Source organism: Physeter macrocephalus, chromosome 1 (assembly GCF_002837175.3).
Source record: "Physeter macrocephalus isolate SW-GA chromosome 1, ASM283717v5, whole genome shotgun sequence".
Taxonomy (NCBI): Eukaryota; Metazoa; Chordata; class Mammalia; order Artiodactyla; family Physeteridae; genus Physeter; species Physeter macrocephalus.
In genome coordinates this window covers 31566611-31588098 of record NC_041214.2, presented here as the reverse complement: position 1 = coordinate 31588098, position 21488 = coordinate 31566611, and the positions used below count along the sequence as shown (strand labels likewise).

Sequence of the window (21488 nt, the reverse complement as noted above, 5' to 3'; positions counted from 1 at the left end):
GAGAAGGAGGAACACTCCCAAACTCATTCTACAAGGCCACCACCACCCTGATACCAAAACCAGACAAAGATGTCACAAAAAAAGAAAATTACAGATCAGTATCACTGATGAACATAGATGTAAAAATCCTCAACAAAATACTAACAAACAGAATCCAACAACATATTAAAAGGATCATACACCGTCATCAAATGGGGTTTATCCCAGGAATGCAAGGATTCTTCAATATATGCATATCAATCAATGTGATACACTATATTAACAAATTGAAGGATAAAAACTGTATGATCATCTCAATAGACGCAGGAAAAGCTTCTAACAAAATTCAACACCCATCTGTGATAAAAACTCTCCAGAAAAGTGGGCCCAGAGGAAGCCTACCTCAACATAATAAAAGCCATATATGACAAACCCACAGCCAACATCATTCCCAATGGTGAAAAACTGAAAGCATTTCCTCTAAGATGAGGAACAAAACAAGGGTGCCAACTCTCAACCACTATTATTCAACATAGTTCTGGAAGTTTTAGCCATGGCGATCAGAGAAGAAAAAGAAACAAAAGGAATCCAAATTGGAAAAGAAGAGGTAAAACTGTCACTGTTTGCAGATGACATGATACTATACATAGAAAATCCTACAGATGCCACCAGAAAACTACTAGAGCTAATCAATGAATTTCTAAAGTAGCAAGATACAAAATTAATGCACAGAAATCTCTTGCATTCCTATACACTAACAACAAAAAATCAGAAGGAGAAATTAAGGAAACACTCCCATTTACCACTGCAACGAACAGAAAAAAATACCTAGGAATAAAACTACCTAAGGAGACAAAAGACCTGTATGCAGAAAACCGTAAGACACTCATAAAAGAAATCAAAAAGAATACAAACAGATGGAGAGATACACCATGTTCTTGGACTGGAAGAATCAACATTGTGAAAATGGCTATACTACCCAAAGCAAAATACTGATTCAATGCAATCCCTATCAAATTGCCAATGGCATTTTTCACAGAACTAGAACAAAAAATCTTACAATTTGTATGGAAACACAAAAGACCTCGAAGAGCCAAAGCAACCTTTTTTTCCAAAGCAATCTTGAGAAAGAAAAACGGAGTTGGAGGAATCATGCTCCTTGACTTAGAACAATACTACAAAGCTACAGTAATCAAGACAGCATGGTACTGGCACAAAAACAGAAATACAGATCAATGGAACAGGATAGAAAGCCCAGAGATAAACGCACGTACCTATGGTCACCTTACCTTTGACAAAGGAAGCAAGAATATACAATGGAGAAAAAACAGTCCCTTCAATAAGCAGTGCTGAGAAAACTGGACAGCTACATTGTAAAAGAATGAAATTAGAACACTCCCTAACATCATACACAAAAATAAACTCAAAATGTATTAAAGACCTAAATGTAAGGCCAGACACTATAAAACGCTTAGAGGAAAACATAGGCAGAACACTCTATGACATAACTCACAGCCAAGATCCTGTTTGCCCCACCTCCTAGAGTAATGGAAATAAAAACAAAAATAAACAAATGGGACCTAATGAAACTTAAAAGCTTTTGCACAGCAAAGGAAACCATTAGCAAGACGAAAAGACAACCCTCAAAATGGGAGAAAAAATTTGCAAACGAAGCAACTGACAAAGGATTAGACTCCAAAATATACAAGCAGCTCATGGAACTCAATATATTAAAAAAAGCAAACAACCCAATCCAAAAATGGGTGTAACACCTAAATAGCCATTTTGCCGAAGAAGACATACAGATTTCCAAAAAACACATGAGAAGATGCTCAACATCACTAATCATTAGAGAAATGCAAATCAAAACACAATGAGGTATCACATCACACCTGTCAGAATGGCCATCAACAAAAAATCTACAAACTTACAATGCTGGAGAGGGTGTGGAGAAAAGGTAACCCTTTTGCACTGTTGGTGGGAATGTAAACTGATACAGCCACTATGGAGAACAGTACGGAGGTTCCTTACAAAACTAAAAACAGAACTACAATATGACCCAGCAATCCCACTACTGGGAAGATACCCTGAGAAAACCATAATTCAAAAACAGACATGTACCCCAATGTTCACTGCAGCACTATTTACGATAGCCAGGTCATGGAAGCAACCTAAAAGTCCAACAATAGATGAATGGATAAAGAAGATGTGGCACATATATACAATGGAATATTACTCAGCCATAAAAATGAATGAAATTGAGTTATTTTGTAGTGAGGTGGTGTATCTAGAGGCTGTCACGCAGAGTGAAGTACGTCAGAAAGACAAAAACAAATACTGTATGCTAACGCATATGTATGGAATCTTAAAAAATAGTACTGATGAACCTAGTGGCAGGGCAGGAATAAAGACACAGATGTAAAGAATGGACCTGAGGACACGAATGGGGAAGGGGAAGTTGGGATGAAATGAGAGAGCAGCACTGACATATATACACTAACAAATATAAAACAGATGGCTAGTGGGAAGCTGGTGCATAGCACAGGAAGATCAGCTCTATGCTTTGTGATGACCTAGAGGGGTGGGATAGGGAGGGTGGGAAGGAGGCTCCAGAGGGAGGGGATATGGGGATATATGTATACATATAGCTGATTCAGTTTGCTGTACAAAGAAACTAACAAAACATTGTAAAGCAATTTTACTCCAATAAAGATGTAAAAAAATATATACATAATACACCATGATCAAGTTAAATTCCTTTCAAGTATGCATATTAGATATAACATTAAAAGATCAGGGACTTCACTGGCACAGTGGCTAAGACTCCACACTCCCAATGCAGTGAGTCTGGGTTCGATCCCTGGTCAGGGAACTAGATCCCACATGCATGCCACAACTAAGAGTTCGCATTCCACAACTAAGGAGCCCACGTGCCACAACTAAGGAGCGGGTGAGCTGCAACTAAGAAGCCTGTCTGCCGCAACTAAGGAGCCTGCGAGTCGCAAATAAGCAGCCCACCTGCGCAACTAAGTCCTGGTGCAAATAAATAAGTAAATAATTTTTTTTTAAAGGATCAGTGGTAGCCAGGGATGAGGGGTAGAGAGTTGGGGAAGGGATAAATAGGAGCATAGGAGGGATTTTTAGGACAGTGAAACTATTAATACCATAGTAGTAGATACCTCATGCATTTGTCCAAACCCACAGAAATTTACAGTGCACCTGCAGACTAAGAAATTCTCCTGCAATATTAGTAAACAAAGATGTTATGGCCATCAAGCCATGAGGTGCTGCCATGGCTCCCCAGTGTGCACCCTGAGGGGAATCAAGATATTAAAAAAACAGGATACTGGCCTAAGACAGTTAAGGTGCATATCAAAGGAATGATTTCAAGGAGCCTAGACTCTTGCATCTTCCCATAGATAAAAAAGTGCTAAATTCATTAACTTGAGATGTCTAGTTTTTCTTTAATTAACAGTAATATTTTGATGTTCTGACTACTTGGTTTTTGTTGCAAAAACTCCTATATACCCTGGTTCCTCCCCTACCTCTTTGAAGCAGTCCCTCAGAGCTATCTGAGAGGCTATCTCCCGGGCTTAAGTCCTCAGCAAGTCCACAAAATAAAACATAATTCTCAACTTTGAGGTTGTGCATTTTTTTTCAGTCAACAAACCCTAATGTAAACTATGAACTTTAGTTAATAATAATGTATCAATATTGGTTCATCAATTTTAACAAATGTACAAGATGTTAATAGGGGAAACTGTGGGGAGGAAAGAAGGGTATATGGGAACTCTGTAATTTTCGCTGTATTTTTTATAGGAGTTTGCGGTTTACAAAAAAAAATTAAGTCTACTTAAGAAAAAAAAGGAATTTTTTAAATGCCTAAAGTCCAGAAATAAAAATTTTGGTAACACATATATAACACCTTTTCACTCACACACAAAACTACCCTCTAAAATGCTGAATGAAAATAAAGACCTAAATAAAGGGAGCAATATATACAGTGATCATGAACTGGAAGAGTGGATTTTATAAAGATGTAAATTCATCCCCCACTGATGTACAGCAATGGTTCTCAACTTCTGCCCCGCCCCCACCCAGATATGAACAATGAAGGTTGGGGTGGTTGGACAGTGCCCAACAGGTACCTATATCCATTAGTAAGTAATTGTGATTATTTAAGAATAGAATGAAATTTTAATTTTTCTTCCAAAATTATGTTTATCATTTTGACTAATAGTTACTAAGTTGTTAGGACGTAATTAAATTGTTTGGAATTAACTACTTCGAAAAGAAACTTTTAGGTGCTTTTTTTGGCCTACTGATACCGTGAAAAAATTACTCAGATGGTAATTAGCCCATGAAATGCAAAATTCAGGAAACTCTTGACGTCACTGTTCCTGGGTGAGATCTATTCTCTAGCAATCCTAACCTCCTAGAAAGCCCTCATACATTTGGAAATCCACTGTTAGGAACAAGCACTGCAACACAGAACCATTACTTGCTATAACCAACTAAGAAGGTATTTCTAACCCATAATAAACAAGCTTAAGAAACACATCCTTAATAACTAAAAAAATCACATTGTCTCTGAAAACTATTTATCAATACCTCTGATATATATTTCTTAAATCTGTTATATACTGGTGCTAGAATATACCCGAATATATATGCCTTTACCAGTGGTGTTTTAAACAATGATAATACTTTGAATATAGAGATAACATATCTTTATTTTGTTATACATAATATCATAAATATTATCGTGTTCTTAGGTTCCTCAGAATTTATTTCTATGAAAATTTATGAAGTTACATAGCTTTTAAAATGCATAACTGTAAGTGAACAGTGTTTGAATGAACTTCTCCTTTGTGATCTTTCCTACTTGATACTGAATATACCCTATTATCACACACTGATTTAGTCAGTAGTATATTTTAACTAAGGGTTCCAGAAGTAAAAAGAATTCATTCCAGATGGTTTAAATAAAGACATTTTAATGAGGAGAACACAGATGTCTGAGCAAGGTTAAGGAAACAGCTAGGGCTGCTGATGCAACTTAAAATAGCTAACGCAGGAAACCAATACCATACCCTAGACTCAAGGATCGAGATGAGAAAATAGTAATAAGAGAGCAAAATAGAAGAGGGGCTGCTGAAACTCTACTCACAACATGGTGTTCCAATTTGTCGTGTCATTTGAGGGATGTCCCTTCTAGTCAAAAAGTAGGAAAATAAGTTTTCTAACTTTTTCCTCCCTTACTTGATTCTCATCTCACTTTAGCCACAATTTTTAACATCTTTTTGTTCTTGATTCTTAGGTAGTGTTAGAGGAAAATGGGCTGATATGAAAGAACACCAATGTGGATATTGGAAATTACTTTGCAACACAAGGCGTCCTTATAAAATGCAAATCTTATCTCAATAAATAATATTTTAAAATTTCCCCATGTGTCCTTCGCCTTCTGAACTTTCCCTGTAATGTGCCACCATGCAAATGTTTCCAATATTGTTTGAACTGTAGTTTAATCCATCCATCATTTCTTTTATAACTTACAGATTTTGACTTACACTTAATTTTGAGTCACATTTTATTACCACTCCAAGGTAATAAAAAATTTATTCCATGTTTTCTTCTAGTGCTGTTATTATTTTTCTTTCTGGTATTTATTTGTTCTTTTTTTACAAAAAAATTAGTTTGTTTCTGCTATTTACTGTTGTTTTTATATTTAAACTCCTGATGCATTGGGAATTTATCTTGGTGCACATTATCAAGTAAGGTGTAGATCTGAATAATTTCCAACATTTTCCACATTTTTATCTTAAAAAGATATTTTTTTAAAAAAAGATTTAATTTTATTTATTTTTGGCTGTGTTGGGTTTTCATTGCTGTGCGCAGGCTTCCTCTAGTTGCGGCGAGAGGGGGCTGCTCTTCATGTGGAGCACGGGCTCTAGGCACGCGGGCTTGAGTCATTGTGGCTCGCGTGCTCTAGAGCGTAGGCTCAGCAGTTGCAGTGCACGGGCTTAGTTGCTCCGCGGCACATGGGATCTTCCCAGACCAGGGCTTGAACCCATGTCCCCTGCATTGGCAGGCGGATTCTTAACCACTGTGCCACAGGGAAGCCCCTTAAAAAGAAGATCTTTTAGTCTATCTCTTCTAACTGCCTATTCTAATAAAAAACAAACATACTAACTCATCTATAGTATCTCCACCTCAATAACTTACCAAATTACTGTTTTGTGACACTTTTATTAAAGTATAGTAGTTTACAATATTATATTACTTTCAAGTGTACATCGTGTTTAATATTTTTATGGATTTAAAGTTATAAAATACTAGCTATACTCCCTGTGCTGTACAATATATTGTTGCATCTTATCTATTTTATACATAGTAGTTTGTGTATCTAACCTCCTACCCCTATTTTGCCCCTCCCCCACCCCTCTTCCAACTAGTAAACTTGAGTTTGTTCTCTATGAGTCAGTTTGTTTTGTTATATTTATTCATTTATTTTTTAGAGGCCATATATCATTGATAACATAGAATAGTTTTCTGTCTCCATCTGAATGATTTCACTAAACAAAATAAACCCTGGTTCCATCCATGTTCTTGCAAATGGCAAAATTTCATTCTTTTTTATGACTCAGTAATATTCCACTGTGTATATATACCACATCTTCTTTATCCATTCCTCTATTATTGGACACTTAAGTTACTTCCATATCTTGGCCACTGTAAATAATGCTGCTGTGAACACTGGGGTACATATATCTTTTCAAAATAGTGTTTTCATTTTCTTTGGACATATACCCAGGAGTAGAATTGCTAACTCATATGGTAGTTCTATTTTCACTTTTTTGAAGAACCTGTATACAGTTTTCCATAATGGCTACACCAAAGTACATTCCCACGGATGTGGGTCTTTTTAATGACAGCCATTCTGACAGGTGCTCAGTGATATCTCACTGTGCTTTTGATTGGCATTTCCATGATGATTAGTGATGCTGAGCATATTTTCATGTGGCTGTTGGCCATCTGTAAGTCTTCTTTGCAAACATGCCTACTCAGGTCCTCTGTCCAATTTTAACTGGATTGTTTGTTTCTTTGATGTTGAGTTTTATGAGTTTTTTATGTATTTTGGATATTAACCCCTTGTCAAATATATTGTTTGCAAATATTTCTCCCATTCAGTAGGCTTCCCTTTCATTTCGTTGACAGTTTCCTTTGCTGTGCAAAAGCTTTTAAATTTGATGTAGTCACATTTGTTTATTTTTGCTTTTGTTTCCCTTGCCTGAAGAGAAACATCCAAAAAAATATTACTAAGACTGATGTCAAAGAGAGGACTGTGATTTCTTCCAGAAGTTTTATGGTTTCAGGTCTTAACATTTAAGTGTTTAATCCATTTTGAGTTTGTTTCTGTATATGGTGTGAGAAAGCAGTCCAGTTTGATTCTTTTGCAGGTATTTGTCCAGTTTTCCCAGCACTACTTTTTGAAGAGACTGTCTTTTTCCTATTATATATTCCTGCTTCCTTTGTTGTAAATTAATTGACCATATGTGGGTCGGTTTCTTTCTGGTCTCTATTCTGTTCCAGTGATCTATCTGTCTGTTTTCATGCCAGTACCATACTGTTTCGATTACCATAGCTTTGTAGCATAGTCTGAAATCAGGGAGCAAGATTCCTCCGGCTTTAATCTTTTTAATCAAGATTGCTTTGGCCATTAAAGGTCTTCTGTGGTTCCATATACTTTTTAGAATTATTCTTGTTCTGTAAAAATCGTCACGGGTATTTTCATATGGATTCTAGTAAATCTGTAGATAGCTTTGAGTATTATGGACATTTTAACAATATTTATTCTTTCAATCTATGAACATGGGATATCTGTTTTTTTGTATCATCTTTAGTTTCCTTCAACAATGTTTTATGAGTATAGATTTTCCACCTCCTTGGTTAAGTTTATTCCTAGGTATTTTATTCTTTTCAATGAGATTTTAAATGGAATTGTTTTCTTCTCTTCTCTGACAGTTCATTACTACTGTTTAGAAAAGCATCAAATTTCTGTATATTAATCTTGTATCCTGTAATGTTACTAAATTCATTTATTAGTTCTAACAATATTTTGGTGGAGACTTCAGGGTTTTCCATATATAGTATCATATCATCTGCAAATAGTGACAGTTTTATTTCTTCCCTTCAAATCTGGATTCCTTTATTTCTTTTTCTTCTCTGATTGCTGTAGCTAGGACTTCCAATACTATGTTAAATAGAAGTGGTGAGAGTGGGCATACTTGTCTTATTCCTGATTTTAGAAGAAAAGCTTTCAGGTTTCCACTATTGAGTACGATGTTAGCTGTGAGTTTGTCATAAACAGACTCTATTATGTTGTCATGTTTCCTCTATACCAACTTTGATGAGAGTTTTTATCATGAATGAATGTTGAATTTTGTCAATGTCAATTTTGTCAATGACTGTGTGATTTTTATTCTTCTTTGTGTGAATGTGGCATATCACACTGATTGATTTACAAATATTGAACCATCCTTGTGTCGCTATATTAAACCCAACTTGATCATGGTGTATGGTCCTTTTCATGTGGCTGTTGGCCATCTGTAAGTCTTCTTTGCAAACATGCCTACTCAGGTCCTCTGTCCAATTTTAATTGGATTGTTTGTTTCTTCGATATTGAGTTTTATGAGTTCTTTATGTATTTTGGATATTAACCCCTTGTCAAATATATTGTTTGCAAATTTTTCTTGAGGTTTTCTGCAGCTATATTCATCAGAGACATTGGTCTGTAATTTCCTTTTTTTTTTTTTTGTAGTCTTTGTCTGGTTTTGGTATCTGTGTGATAGTGGCCTCGTAGAATGAATTTGGGAATGTTCCCTCCTCTTCAATTTTTTGGAAAAGTTTGAGAAGGATAGGTAGTAGCTATTCTTCATATGTTTGGTAGAATTCCCCTGTGAAGCCATCCAGTCCTGGACCATACTTGCCCTGTTCAGAAGTAAGGCCAGGTCAGAGCCAGCTCTAGACCAGTATGTGGTTCAAACCTCTCACTCCCCAAGGAGGATCCCCAAGCTTCTGACATCCTCTCCTCACTAGGGTACAAGTCCAGACCTGATCATTTCTCCTCCCTTCCTATCCAACTCCATGTGGATCTTTCTTTACAGTCTTGGTTATAGAAAAGCCTTTCTCCCAGCCTACACTTTGTTTCAATGACAGTAGGTACACATATACTGTATTTCTGAGGTGTTCATGGGGGGAAGGGAGCTCAGCATCCTAATATCCTAATATTCTGCCATTTTGATCTCCCTCTTTCAGAATTATTATATTGCCTTTATTAGTTTTGTAAACTGTTTCTCTTGAAATTTCTAAGCTTTCAATATTACTCCCAAATAGTAATCATACTTCATTTTATTATCCAAATGCGTCAGCTTATATTGCCAATATTAAATAGGAGTTGTGAGAGTGGACATCCCTGCCTTGTTTGACTTCAGTGAAAATGACTCTACTAGTTTCCCTTGAGCATTACGTTGGTTTTGGGGTTAAAAGGCTTTTTTTTTCCTTCCATTTTCTACTTTCCAGACTTTACAGAAAAGTTGTAAGAAAAGTACAAGGGATTTCTGAATATCCACCACCAAATTCTCAGATGTAAAAATTTGTTTTATCCTTCTTTCACTCTTTACATATCCCTTTATTCATCAATACTCCTGGGTATATTTCCCCTAAAAAACAAAACTCTTATACAACTACAGTACAATGATCAGAAGGATGAAATTAACAATTTATGTTCTAACCCACAGAACTGATTTCGGATTTCAGTATTTGTCTCAATAATGTTTTTTTTCCAAAAAAATCTAAGATTGTGCACTGCATTCAGTTCCTTTAGTATAGAATCTGGAACAGTTCTCTGAGTCATTTCTTTGTATTTCATGATACTGACACTTCTAAAGAGTACAGGAGAGTTATTGTGAAAAATATATCTCAATTTGAGCTCATCCAACGTTTCCTCATGAGTAGATTTAGACTTTGAACTTTTGGCAAGAATACTACAAAAGTGAGGTTGAGGTTCTTCTTCTAGGTGCATAACACGAAGTACATGCTATTAACTGGTTCTATAACTGGCAGTGTTTGCTTTCATCATTCGTTTATGGTGGTGTCTACCAAGTCTGTACAGGTAAAGTATCAATGCCATTTTACCCATAATAGATATCTTGTAAGGAGACAATTTGAGGAGGTAAATACTGTGTTCTTCACTTTCCCCCACTAGTTTTACAGTGCGAGCACTGAGTTCAAAATTTACTTTAGTTTATACTTTTTACACTTGTCAGTGTGGTTATGTTATTTATGCTACGGCATGGCATGGTTCATCTGTTCTGATAGCATCCAGTTTTAGGATTTTCCCTCCATCTTTATTGATTTTTCTTTTTTTTTCTTTCTGAGTATGTGAAACATGAAGATAACTCCAAAGTCAAGACTATTCTATATTCCAGTAAGTATCATCCCTTTACCTCAATTCCCTCTAAGCTTTCCACTTCATTTACATACACACACACCCAATGGGTAGCCAATCATTCTATCTTATCTTTTTTTGTTTCTTTTTGGTCAAGTGACCAGATACATGTGTATATTCTATTATTTTCCTTTCTTTCTTCTAAAAAAAAACCTCAAATACTTTTAGACACTCTTTTGCACTTTGCACTTAAAAAATGTATCCTGAAAATCTCCCTGCATTAGTCCACAGAGATCTTCCTCATAATTTGTTGCAATGACAAAAAAATCCACTGTATAAGTTGTACCACAGTTTATTCAATCACTGTCCTATATCTCAGCATTTAGGTTGTTTCCAATATTTTACAAGTACAAACAATATGGTATTGAGTAACCCTGTGATTTGTTTTCATAAAACTGGAGGTATATCTTCATGGCAAAATTCCAGAAACAGGATGGCTAGGTCAAAAGATAAAAACATATGTAATTTTGGTAGATAATGTCAAATTTCTTTCCACGAGAATTGTATCAATTTGTATTCCAACAAACAATGTAATAGTGTCTGTTTCTTCACAGCCTAAAAAACAGAGTGTTGTTATAACTTTTAATTTTTAACAATCTGATAGGTGAAAATAGATCTTGGTGTAGCTGTATTTTGTAGTTCTCTTCTTTCATATGTTTTAATATCTGCTTACTACAGTTTCACAGGTACTTGGGTCTATTTTAGATTTTTACTATACTGCACTGATGTGAGAGACAGGAAGTTTTCTCTCTTAAACATATTAAGAAACTATGCATCTATGTCTTTTATTAGAATGTTTTAAAATCCATTTTGTCAAATGTTTTTTCAGAAACTATGAAAATAGCTGAAAGGAAGTGGCAGGAATAAGAACAGAGAATTCAAGAAAAAGAAATAGAAATGGCTCTTAAGCCACACTCGTAAGAGAAATGCAAATTAAATCATCCAACTACAAAAATTAATCATGGATCAATGACCTACATATAAGATCTAAAATGATAAAACTATTAGAAGAAAACAGATAAATATTCAGGCTCTTAGAATTTGCAATGGATTCTTAGATTTGACACCACAGAATGAGCAAAAAAATGAAAAAATAGGTAAGTTGGACTTCATAAAAATTTAAAACTTTTGTTCATCAAAGAATATCTTTAAAGAAAGTGAAGAGACAACCTACAGAGCGGGAAGCCGACAGTTGCAAGTTATAAAAAGCTGCATGTTGCGTATCTGATAATGGTCTAATATCCAGAATATATAAAGAACTCTAATAACTCACAACAAAAATAAAAACCATCTAATTTTAAAATAAGCACAGGATCAAATACACATTTGTTCAAAAAAGATATACAAATTGCCAAAAGTACATGAAAAGATGCTCAAGATCACTGGTGGTTAAGAAAATGCAAATCAAAACCATAATGAGAAATCACTTCATACCCCCTAGGTCAGTAAAATTTAAAAATCGGAAAACAAAAGTGTTTTAGAGGATGTGGAGAAATAAGAATCTTCATACATTTCTGGAATTTAAAATGATGCAGCTGCTGTGAAAACTGTTTGGCAGTTCCTCAAAAAGTTAAAACAGAATTACCATATGATCCAGCAATTTCACTCCTAGATATTTACACCAAAGAATTAAAAAATAAGTACTCAAGCAGATATCTGTCCGTGAATGTTCGCAGCAATATTCACAGCAACCAAAAAGTGAAAACAACCCAATGTCCATCAACAGATGAATGGATAAACAAATTGTAACATATACATAAAATGAAATAAATTATCAATACATGCTACTACTTGGATAAACCTCAAAGACATTATGCTAAATGAAAGACATCAGAAACAAAAGGTCACATATTGGACAATTCCTTTTACATAAAATGACTAAAACAGGCAAATCCATAGGAGTAGAAAGCAGATCAGTGGTTGCCAAGGGTTGCAGGGAAGAAGGGAATGAGGAATGACTACGTAATGAATATTAGGTATTCTTCTGGGGTGATAAAAAGAAAAGTTTTGATACTAGAGAGAGGTGGTTGCACAACACTGTTAATGTGCTAAAAACTACTGAACTGTCCACTTGAAAATGGTTAATTGTTTAAGTGAATTTCACCTCAATTTAAAAAAATCATAGACATATTTTTAAATCATTTCTAAGAGCAATACAAAAATTTGATAAAAACGCTTTGTTGAAAAGACCAAGAAGAAACAGACATTTTCATATATTACTGATAGGAGTAAAAATGGGTACAATTCCCATATCAGGAAATTTGGCAATATCGAATATAATTACAAATATACTAACCTACAGACATTCTTCCACCAGGAGCAAGTAAGGTACACACAAAATTACTCACTGTAACAGCAAAAGACTACAGATAATGCAATGGTCTGTTAACAGAAGACTAGTTAAATAAATTGCTGTACATACACACAAAGAAATGAATGCTATGATGCTGGAAAAGAAGGGAGGGGAGAAAGGAGGGAAGGAAGGAAACCAAGAAAGCTCTCTATACACCAGTATCTTTTTTGGGGGGTGTGTGGAAAGAGCATGTATTTCCTATTTAAATAGATAGACAGACGAATATACAACAAAGTAGTTAAGAGCAATTAACTCTGTGGACATAGATAGGAAGGCAAGAAGTGGTAAAGGCTTTTTGCTTTACATATCTTTTTGTTTTTTTGGTTTTTTGAACCATGGGAATGAATTACAGAAGGAAAAATTTTTAAGACTACCAGTTGTTTTAAAATCAAAACTCAATCTAACAGGACAATTACACAGTTTAGACAAGATAACATATGTAAAGCACATCACTCAGTGCTTGCCTTTCCCATTTTAAGACTGTAAAATTAACAAACTCACTTTCCTTCAAATAAACTAATCTCTTGCCAATCCTCACCTGTCTCTATGCTCTAGGATTCAGCCATAAACTCTCTTTATGCCCTAGAGTGTGCTGTATTTTCTTGTCTTCTGGAATTTTTACACAACCTGTTAACTTTGGCCTTTCTCCTCCTCCTTAATTTTCTCTTACTCAACCTCAGTCCCAGGGTAGAGTTTCTTCCTCTGAGATGCATTTTCTTACAAATATCCCCACATTCACACATACACAGAAACACACAGCCTAGGTTGGATCAGAAGCCCCTCCTTGTCATTCCCACATTACCCTCTGGTTAAACATATAGACTTCAGATTGAGACAAGCTGAATCTAAATCGTGAATTTGGCGCTTACAAACTGTATGATGTCCAAAAACTAACCTAAGCCCTGTATTCTCAGTTTCCTGAACTATAGAATAAAAATCACACCTGACTGATAGAAGTGTCAAACCAATATTAAATGAGCTAATGTATGTAAAGCACACAGCTTGGTAAATACTAGTCATTAAACTGTAACCAATTTTATTATTATTACTTTCATGGCACTGAGCACTTTAGTAAACTATTGGTATATTTCCTTCTTTTTCTTTGCAATAAAGCCTTCTTTAAAAATTAAACTTACTCTTAATACTGGGGCAGAGACTGTCTTGATAATATCGGTATACTTTGGAACAGTGCTTAGTATAACTTAGGTACTCTGTAAATATTTGATAAACTTCGTATGTCAATATGGTGAGCGATAACTTGGTCAGAAATAAGAAAACCTTCAAGAAATCAATTTGATCAGTGATCTCAATAAAAGACAACCATTCTTTCTGTATTAATAAGTAAAGAACGGTGTTTACCAACTGATTTTCCCCCATGTAGTACATTTAACCTGTTTATTCTAGAGAAGAAAAGTATCTATCAGTTATCTATTAATATGATAAAAATAAAACTTTACTTTTAACAAATTGTCTATGGATTCCAAATGACTGTAAACTTAAGAAAACTGATTTTCATACTTATGTTACCTTGAATTATTTAAGGTTCAAGCATTTCATCTATAACATGAGGACTCAAAATAATGAATTTTAGCAACTAGCACACTTTACAATATGGAGCACAGATACAAATAATATCAGTAAATATTAATTATAAAATCTTATGATCTAAAAAGCCAATTCATAAATTCATTAATTTGAGATTTCCTTCAAAATATTAAAAAATTCATAAGTCTGTTGAGTAAAACTGAACCAGAAAAAAAGAGAAATATACTTAAATTAAAATAATTTTATCAGAAAAAGATGAGCACATAATTCCAGGATGAATTATAAAATGACTAACACAAGGTAAAGTAAATTTGACACTGCTGGACTGACAGTCTTAATGTACATCATTTATTCCAACATTCTGTACCTCGACATCCTGAACACTGGATAAAAAAGTTGATTAAATCCAGAAGTGCGATGTCCCTGTCTTGTTTATATGATTCAATCCAGTCATCGACCACAGACTGTGGGGGAAAAAAACCATAAAATTAAAAATTAAAAAATTTATATTATAGCAAATAAATTTTCAAAAAAATTCCTGTTTTTCCATGTGTATCTATTTAAACAAGAAAACTACTTACCTAAAATTATCTCTCTGTAGCCAAATAAAAGTAGAGATTCCCTCATGTTGAAAGGCGATTCAAAGGTAAATTACTAGGTTTCAGAAATTTGTGCAAAATAGAGCACAATATAAGCCTGACTTTACCAGTCACATTAAGTCCAATATTTATTAAACAACTATAGATACTAATATTCAAACCATATTGTGAAAATAACACAAAAAGTAACTTCACTTATACATAGATATAAGCTTTCTGAGTATCAGAAAACCCAGCAGAGAATAAAAAGAATACACACCACATATGATAAAATGCATTTTTTCTCCAGGAATACAAGGATGACTCAATATTAGGAACTCAAACAATTTAATTAATCAACAATGTAAAGAAAAAAAATATATGATTTTAATACTAGATCTCAAAAAGGTATCTGATAAAAATCCTGCAGCCAAGCTTAATAAAAAATGTCTAGAAAAACTAGTGTTACGTGATATGTTGGTAACAACATAAAGACAAAGACTACAACATATTTGTTGTTGAAATCCTTAACACTTTTCAGCTCTAAAAAAGAATGAGGCAAGGATGCATCCCTAAGCATTCAACACAGATTTTAAAAGTTTTTAGTTTGTGCAAAAATTAGTAAAATATCAGTAAACACAATTCTCCTTTCCTATAATAAGAAAATTTGAGTCTCTACCAAACTGACTTGAAAGATTAATAAAAAAATTTGACAAGACAACTGACAAAAGATAAATGTACAAAATAAAATTTTAATATTGGCAATATATAAGAAATATAAATAGATTGAGAAGGCTGTTCACAATGAAAATCATCTAAAAACAAACTCAAACACTGTACAAATTTTAATGATGAAAATTATAAAAAACGTACAGGATGTAGAAAATGACCTAAATAAGTTTCACATACTGAATTTTTAAAAAAAGGTTTAGTGCTGTATCAATAAAATCTTTCCAAATTGCTAGATAAATTTAATGCGATTCCACTTAGCATACTACCAGGCAGAATTGTTGTGGGTCTTTCTGGGGGTGGGAGGTGGGGAAAGCACAGGAAACCAATAAAAATAATTTTTTAAAGAATTTAAAATAAATTTTTAGTTTTGTACTTAGGTATAATTATATACAGTAAATGCGTAAATCTTAAGTTACTCCTTGATGAAAGTTTACATATACATACACCTGTATAACCATAACCAAAATGAAAATATAAAAAAATTTCCAGAACTGAAACAGGCTGCCTCATGTTCTCTTCCAGGCAGTAAACATCACAAATGTCAATAGTTTAACTATTATTCCTTTACAGTAGATATGTTTTTGAAATTCATATAATACTGTGCTTTGGGTTTGATTTCTTCCAGTCAATGTTTTATCAGTGAGATTCAGTCATGTGTTAGTTAGTTAGTGTCAGTATGTGCTATCAGTAATTCCTTGTTTGTACTGCTGGATAGTATTTCATTGTATTAATATAGCATATTTTATAACCCATTTTACTACTGATGTACATGAGAGTCGTTTCCATTTTAGGGCTATCACAAATAAAATTGTTATGAACATACCTGTACACACTGTCTGACATAAACATTTTTTCTGCTATATATATACCTAGTAGCAGACTTATTAACAAACAGAATACATATATATTGAGGGCCAGTACACAATGTCATCCAATTTTCCAAAACAGATGTATTAAATTATACATCCTCCAGCAATGTATGATATTAGGTGCTCCACATCCTCACCAATACCAGGTGTTGTCAGCCCTTTTATTTTAACCCATTCTGCTGGAGCGTACCCCTTTCCCTTCTTTAATGATCTCTTCTACTGAGAAGCAATCGTATTTCCTTCTCTAATATGAAAGGGAGGACTTTATTATTAACTGCTGATGTATATAACACTGTTTCTCTGTCTCATCACATTAGTGTCTGGAAGATTTTGTTTTAAAAGTACAAAGAAAATACAATGGTGGTAGAAGAGGCTAAAAAGAGAAAGAAAGAACTGCATGGTATCTGTTCAGGGTTCACCTCTGTTGCATAATGTGCTCAGGCCCTCTTGGCGAAAAATGGTGGTGAGGCCTAAGAATGGATAGAGCAGGTTAACAGTGACTTTGAGACTCAGGAGCAAAGCAGAAATGCTTTGTGACCCAGGTAATGAAGTATGGCACAAAGCAGAGAAGGAAGCCATTTCCCCACTTCCATATGGGGCTCAGAATTGTGAACGCACTCTGAACACGGTGACCAAATTTTTCTTTAGCTCCCAAAGCACAAATATTAATTTATAATCCCACCAGTTATATATGAAAAGCACAAAACACTCTGAATAAATAAGACTAATGAGGAGGGACTTGCATTAGAAATATTAAAACAATACAAAAATACTGAAAACAATATAGGTTGAAAGTAATGTAGGCCTAGAAAAGTAATACAAGACAGTAGAGCACAGAAACAGATCCAGGTATATTTAAAACAAGCTATAACAGAAGAGATATTTCAATTTTAGATGGAAAAGGGTGGTTTATTTAATAAATAATATTGATATAATTGGTTATTCACCTGGAAGGAAACAAACTTATACCTTTTAAAAGCTATCAGAGACGTGTAGGGGCAAAGGAATCTAAAGAACTAACTCCAGAGAGATAAGCCCTTCTCAGACTGGCAGAGACTGATGAGTGTTAGAGGCACTGCCAAGTATGGACATAGGTGGATGGATGATATAACCTGTCATAATATATAGGGCCTTGGCTGATGGGGAAAAGAAGAGGATAAAACAAAAAACTACATAGGTACATCAAAACTAAATAGCTGGGAATCTTCAATAAAGAGAAAAAAATTTAAAGCATCCATAGGGTACATACAGGAGACAAAAGGATAAGATATATGGCACACTTCTCATTAAAAATAATAAAAGCCAGTGGATAATGGGATGACATATTTAAAGAAAGAAAGAAAAAACTGTCCATCAGTTGGGGATAAAACCCAGCTTCTCCATTGTCCCATAAAAATCAACGTCTGAACAGCTATCCAAGAACAAAACCAGATCCAGGAGACCTCTATAGTCCACTTAACGAAGTTTTAAGAACAACAAAACTGAGAATAATCACATTAGAAGAAAAGGAAGGTAACTCCATTTTGCCTGCATCATCCCATTCCCCAAACTGGCACTGTTCAGTGCTCAGAAGGAACTTTCCAGTTAGAAAGAGTTCTTCTTGCCAAGAAAAGAAGTGTGGGGTGACTGACCAGCTTCTCCAGCTTCACAGTGCAATGTCCAGTGGTCCTGTTTTGGTGTCGCCCCACCTAAACCAGCAAACCTGAGATGTACTGAGCCGGCTAGGAACAAGGAATAAAAGCAGAAGCTATTATTAGCAGACAAGCTGCCAGAGGGATCACAGTTCACAGAGACCTGCTCTTCAGACAAACTCAGCAAATTTCACCAACGAGGAAGCCAAAGGCCACTGTAGACCCCCACAGATGTTGCCAGCTTTTCCCCCACAGGTATTTGTGTTTGTGTTCACTGATACCAACTTCCTGAGTCCCTCTCTGCACCCTTCCCCACCAATACCAAGACCTACACTATTAGCCACTATATGCTCTTTTATAAATAAATAAATAAATACAGAAAGAGAAAGAGAGAGAATATATACATTATAGCTCTCTACAGCTATGAGAGTATAAGATGCCAGCCACCTGAATCCCTACCCACTCACAGCAGAGCCAGGGAGCCACACGTGCAGCCAACTAGGGCTGATGCAGCTGCACAAATGCAAGCTACCAGCCTAACACCACCCACCCACACTGAACCCCACCACTCTGCACATGCTCAGGGATTGCCCCTCCAACTGTGCACTACTAGCCTGACATCCATCATTGGCCTCCACTGCAATGAGCATGCATGTGGCAGAAGGGAGGGATATGCAGCCACCGGTGAGTGCCACCTAAAACCAAGGTACCCCACAGCTTCCTGTGGGCCCAGATCAGGTCCTGCCTCCTGTCACTGGCCAGCACCAGCATGCCCACCTATACTTAGCCACTGCAAGCTGTGCATTGCCTACCCCTGCCCAATGCCCACCACCAGCCTCCAATGCAGTGTGCACACCTGTGGGGAGACTGTAAAAAACCATAGGAGAGGAAGCTGATGGCTAGGGACTCCACTTCAGCCAATAAGACCACAGTTGGCCCCAATCCTTGCTCTCTGCAGTGGCCCTCATCACTACAAGGGTGCCTGTGACTGGCCTCTACCACAGCCTGCCTTGGTCCCTAGCTGACAAAACTAGAGGCACTGCTTAGAACTACTGCAGATCCCTCACAGTGTTTATCAAAAACCACACAGTTGTCAATGGTGTGGACCCCAGTGGCCTGAGCTAAAGACACATCATGCCCACACGGACCCAAGCTGCCATATGCCCCCACATCTGTCACCCTGCATCACTACAGCCAGTGTCACAGCATGATCCAGTGTCCTCTCACACACAGGTGAAAGGCCTCCCCTTATCAAATTCAGTCTATAAAGTCTGGAAGAGGTAACAGTTTCTTCAGATGCATGAACAGGAAAACAAAGCAACAGGGATTACGAAGAATTTGGGAAATATATCTCTACCAAAGAATACAGTAAGCCTATAGTGTAACTGGCCCAAAGAAATGAAGATCCAGGAATTGCCTGACAAAGAATTCAAAATAATTGTTCTGCAGATGGTCACAGAGCTATAAGAGAACACATATAAAAGATTAATGTATCAGGGAAAAATATACAAGAACAAAATGAGAAGTTCAACAAAGAGACAGAAAGCAAAAGAAAGAACCAAACAGAAAATTTGAAACAAGAATACCATGACCGTAGTGAAGAATTCAATGCAGAATGTATTTATTATTTATTTACCCATTCGACCATTCTGTATCTTTTGATTAGAGAACTTAGTGAATTTACATTTAAAGTAACTATTGATAGGTATGTGCTTATTGCCTTTTTGTTAATTGTTTTCAAGCTGTTTTTGTAGTTCCTCTCTATTCCTTTCTTCTTCTCTTGCAACAAATGAAAATGGCAATGTAACATACCAAAATTTATGGGATGCAGCAAAAGCAGTTCTAAGACAGAAGTTCACTGTGATAAATACCTACCTCAAGAAACAAGAAAAATCTCAAATAAACAACCTAACTTTACACCTCAAGGAATTTGAAAAAAAAAAAAAAAAAAAAAAAAAAGAACAAATGAAGCCCAAAGTTAGTGGCAGGAAGGAAATAATACAAGATTAGAGCAGAAATAAATGAAATAGAGACTAAAAAGCCAACAGAAAAGATCAATGAAACTAAAAGCTGGTTCTCTGAAAAAATAAAACTGACAAACCTTTACCTAGACTCACCAAGAAAAAAAGAGAACTCAAAAAAATAAAATCAGAAACGAAACAGATGTTACCATTGATTCCACAAAAATGCGAGGGGTCATAAGAGACTACTATGAACAATCATATGCCAACAAATTGGACAACGTAGGAAAAAAATGAGTAAATTCCTAGAAACATACAACCTAGTAATACTATATCATGATGAAATGGAAAATCTAAACTGACCAATTACTAGCAAGGATTTTGAATCAGTAATTTAAAACCACCCAACAAACAAAAGTCCAGGACCAGAAGGCTTCACTGGTGACTTCTAACAAACATTCTAAGAATTAATGCCAGTCCTTCTCAAACTCTTTCAAAAAACGGAAGAGAGTGGAAGTCTTCCAAACACATTTTATGAGGCCAGTACTACCCTGATACCAAACCAGATAAAAAATGCCACAAGAAAAGGCCAATATTCCTGATGAACATAGATGCAAAAATCCTCAACAAATATTAGCAAATCAAACTTGACGATGCATTAATAGGATCACATACCATGACTGAGCAGGATTTAATCCTGTGATGCAAGGATGGTTCAAGATGCAAAAATAAATGTGATATACCACATTAATAGAATAAAAGATAAAAACTGCATGATCATATCAATAAGTGCAGGAAAAGCTTCTGACACAATACAGTATTCATTTATGATAAAAACTCTAAAACAAACTGGGTATAGAAGGAACAAACCTCAACACAATAAAGGCCATATATAACACCCACAGCCAACTCAATAGTGTAAGGCTGAAAAGATTTTCTCTGACATCAGGAAAGACCAGAGTGAACAAACACTCTCATCACTCCTATTCAACATAATACTAGAAGTCCTAGTCAGAGCAATCAGTCAAGAAAATAAAAGGTATCCAAATAGAAAAGGAAGAAGTAAAACTTTTTTTTTTTCAGATGATATGACCTTCCATACAGAAAATCTTAAAGACTCCATCAAAAAACTGTTAGAACAAATAAACTTATTAAGTTGCAGGATACAAAATCAACATACAGAAAACAGTTGCATTTCTATACTACATAAAATTGCATTTCTATGTTAAATCAAATTTAATAAATCACTAAATTTAATAGCAAAAAATCCAATTTAAAAGTTGGCAGAGAGGGCTTCCCTGGTGGCGCGGTGGTTGCGCGTCCGCCTGCC

General features: G+C 35.3%; 1 protein-coding gene across 4 annotated transcripts in view; it reads right to left on the bottom strand.

Annotated features, from left to right (window-relative positions):
* The window catches only part of STAG1 (STAG1 cohesin complex component), a 459692-nt gene that overhangs the window by 246060 nt on the left and 192144 nt on the right, over positions 1 to 21488 (bottom strand). For all 4 annotated transcript variants that reach the window (XM_024131797.3, XM_028489469.2, XM_024131796.3 and 1 more), the window contains exon 5: positions 14755 to 14851. In XM_024131797.3, coding sequence (XP_023987565.1) covers positions 14755 to 14851 — 97 coding nt within the window. The remainder of the gene's footprint in view (positions 1 to 14754; positions 14852 to 21488) is intronic.